Source organism: Eurypyga helias, unplaced genomic scaffold, assembly GCF_000690775.1.
Source record: "Eurypyga helias isolate BGI_N326 unplaced genomic scaffold, ASM69077v1 scaffold8091, whole genome shotgun sequence".
NCBI classification, from domain to species: domain Eukaryota; kingdom Metazoa; phylum Chordata; class Aves; order Eurypygiformes; family Eurypygidae; genus Eurypyga; species Eurypyga helias.
In genome coordinates this window covers 1-2,026 of record NW_010228882.1, presented here as the reverse complement: position 1 = coordinate 2,026, position 2,026 = coordinate 1, and the positions used below count along the sequence as shown (strand labels likewise).

The following is a 2,026-nucleotide window of genomic DNA, read 5'->3' as shown; positions in this document are numbered from 1 at the left end:
TTGCATCAATGCTGCTAACAGTCGTCAGGCCGTGACCATCAGCAACAGCTCAGACGTTTTTAGATTTTTAAATTTGTTCAAAAGCTGAATGACATGGCCCCAAACCACATGATGCTGCACTTGGTTTTTTCAGATATTCAAGAAAAAAATGTCAATTCAATTGTAATGATAGACAGCAACACAGCAGGAAGCATAGAAAAAAAACCCTATATGAAATCAAAACTAAATGGCAAAACATCACAGAGATAACACTTGAGATTAAAATGCAGAATCAATTACTGGTTTTGCTCAGCATAGCTACACTAACAATTGTACTTCAGTCAGTGTAGTTAGATACACAAATAAATGGAGTCTTAGAGCTATAAATAAAAAAGAGGAAAAACACCCAATATACAGACAGTAGGAGATGCAGTCAAGTGTCTGTATGCAAGAATTTTGTTTGCCTATTTCCCTAACCCTTTCCTTCAAGTCGAGGTGATTGGCACAGGCTATGGTATAATTAAGGCCAGAGGAACAAATAAAAGAATAGACCAAGAATAGAAGCGCCCCAATGGAAGGGCTGTACTTTACAGTGTGGGTCCCCTTCCATGAGAAAGGATGGGAACACCAGGTGGCCTCACCTACAAACACCAACCTGAAATCGGCCATGCTGCACTCAGAGTTTCGGCAGGTTAGCCAAAAGGATTACTTCAACCTTAGCTAAGCTGCTGCAAAGCCCCATGCAGACAAAAGGAATTCACACTTCACACAGTCCAGGTTGATTTGGGTCTTCTAAATTTTGTATCTTTGGACAGTTACTTAAGTCCATAAACTGGCATTTATGAATTTAACTAAGGTGTCCACATATCCCTTTTTTTTTTTTTTTTTGCCAGCTTAAATGAATGTTTCAACCACTTTAAAGCTAATCAAATGCAATTATACACAGAAAACTTTTAGAGCAAAGACCACAAAAACAACTATTGCTGTAGATAAGTAGCTATTTCTAACCAGTATAATGAATTGATGTGCAATAGGTGGATGCCCTCCAATTCCAATGTCTTAATATATGTTTGTTCTCATAGATAATGACAGTGGACTGGAAAACAAAGTGACAAGTCCAGCTCCAATGACAAAACACCCTGATACAACCACAACAATTGAAGTAACTACATCTAGTCCAAAAACAACTTTAGCACCTACTACAAGTAGTACCACAAAAGCAACTACAACCAAAGAGACCACTACGGCTCAGAAAGATATGCCTGTGACAACAGCAGCACCAAAGACCATGGCAGAGTCTCCCACCACGCCTAAGGTAGAAGATATGACCCCTGAGGCCACAGACGAAACAATAACCGAGCCAGATGGTCCCACCACTCTGGGACCTGAACACACAACACCAGAGGCCACAGAGGCACTGACAAGTGAGGCAGACAATCCCACAACACCTAAGGCTGAAGATATGACCCCAGATGCCACAGAAGAACTACTGACTGAAGCAGATGACCCCAGCACCATCAAACCTGAAGACACAACCCCAGAGGCCACAGAGGTACCAACGACCAAGGCACATTCTCCCACCGCTCCCAAGCCTGAAGACACAACCCCAGAGGCCACAGAGGCACCAATAACTGAGGCAGACTCTCCCACCACCCCCAAACGTGAAGACACAACTCCAGAGGCAACAACGACCAAGGCAGACTCTCCCACCACTCCCAAACCTGAAGACACAACTCCAGAGGCACCAACAACCGAGGCAGACTCTCCCACCACTCCCAAACCTGAAGACACAACTCCAGAGGCACCAACCACCAAGGCAGACTCTCCTACCACCCTGAAACCTGAAGAGACAACCCCAGAGGCCACAGAGGCACCAACGACCAAGGCACATTCTCCCACCGCTCCCAAGCCTGAAGACACAACCCCAGAGGCACCAACGACCGAGGCAGACTCTCCCACCACTCCCAAACCTGAAGACACAACTCCAGAGGCACCAACGACCAAGGAAGGCTCTCCCACCAACCCCAAACCTGAAGACACAACTCCA

The 2,026-nt window shown here is 45.2% G+C and overlaps 1 protein-coding gene across 1 annotated transcript; it reads left to right on the top strand.

Annotated features, from left to right (window-relative positions):
• Positions 1–597: 597 nt before the first annotated feature.
• Positions 598–1,988, top strand: LOC104516000 (proteoglycan 4-like; the record flags this gene model as incomplete). The annotated part of the gene is made up of 2 exons (XM_010160185.1): positions 598–670; positions 1,062–1,988. Coding segments are annotated over exons 1-2 (1,000 nt in total), but the record flags the coding sequence as incomplete, so codon positions are not given.
• Between the last annotated feature and the right edge of the window lie 38 nt (positions 1,989–2,026).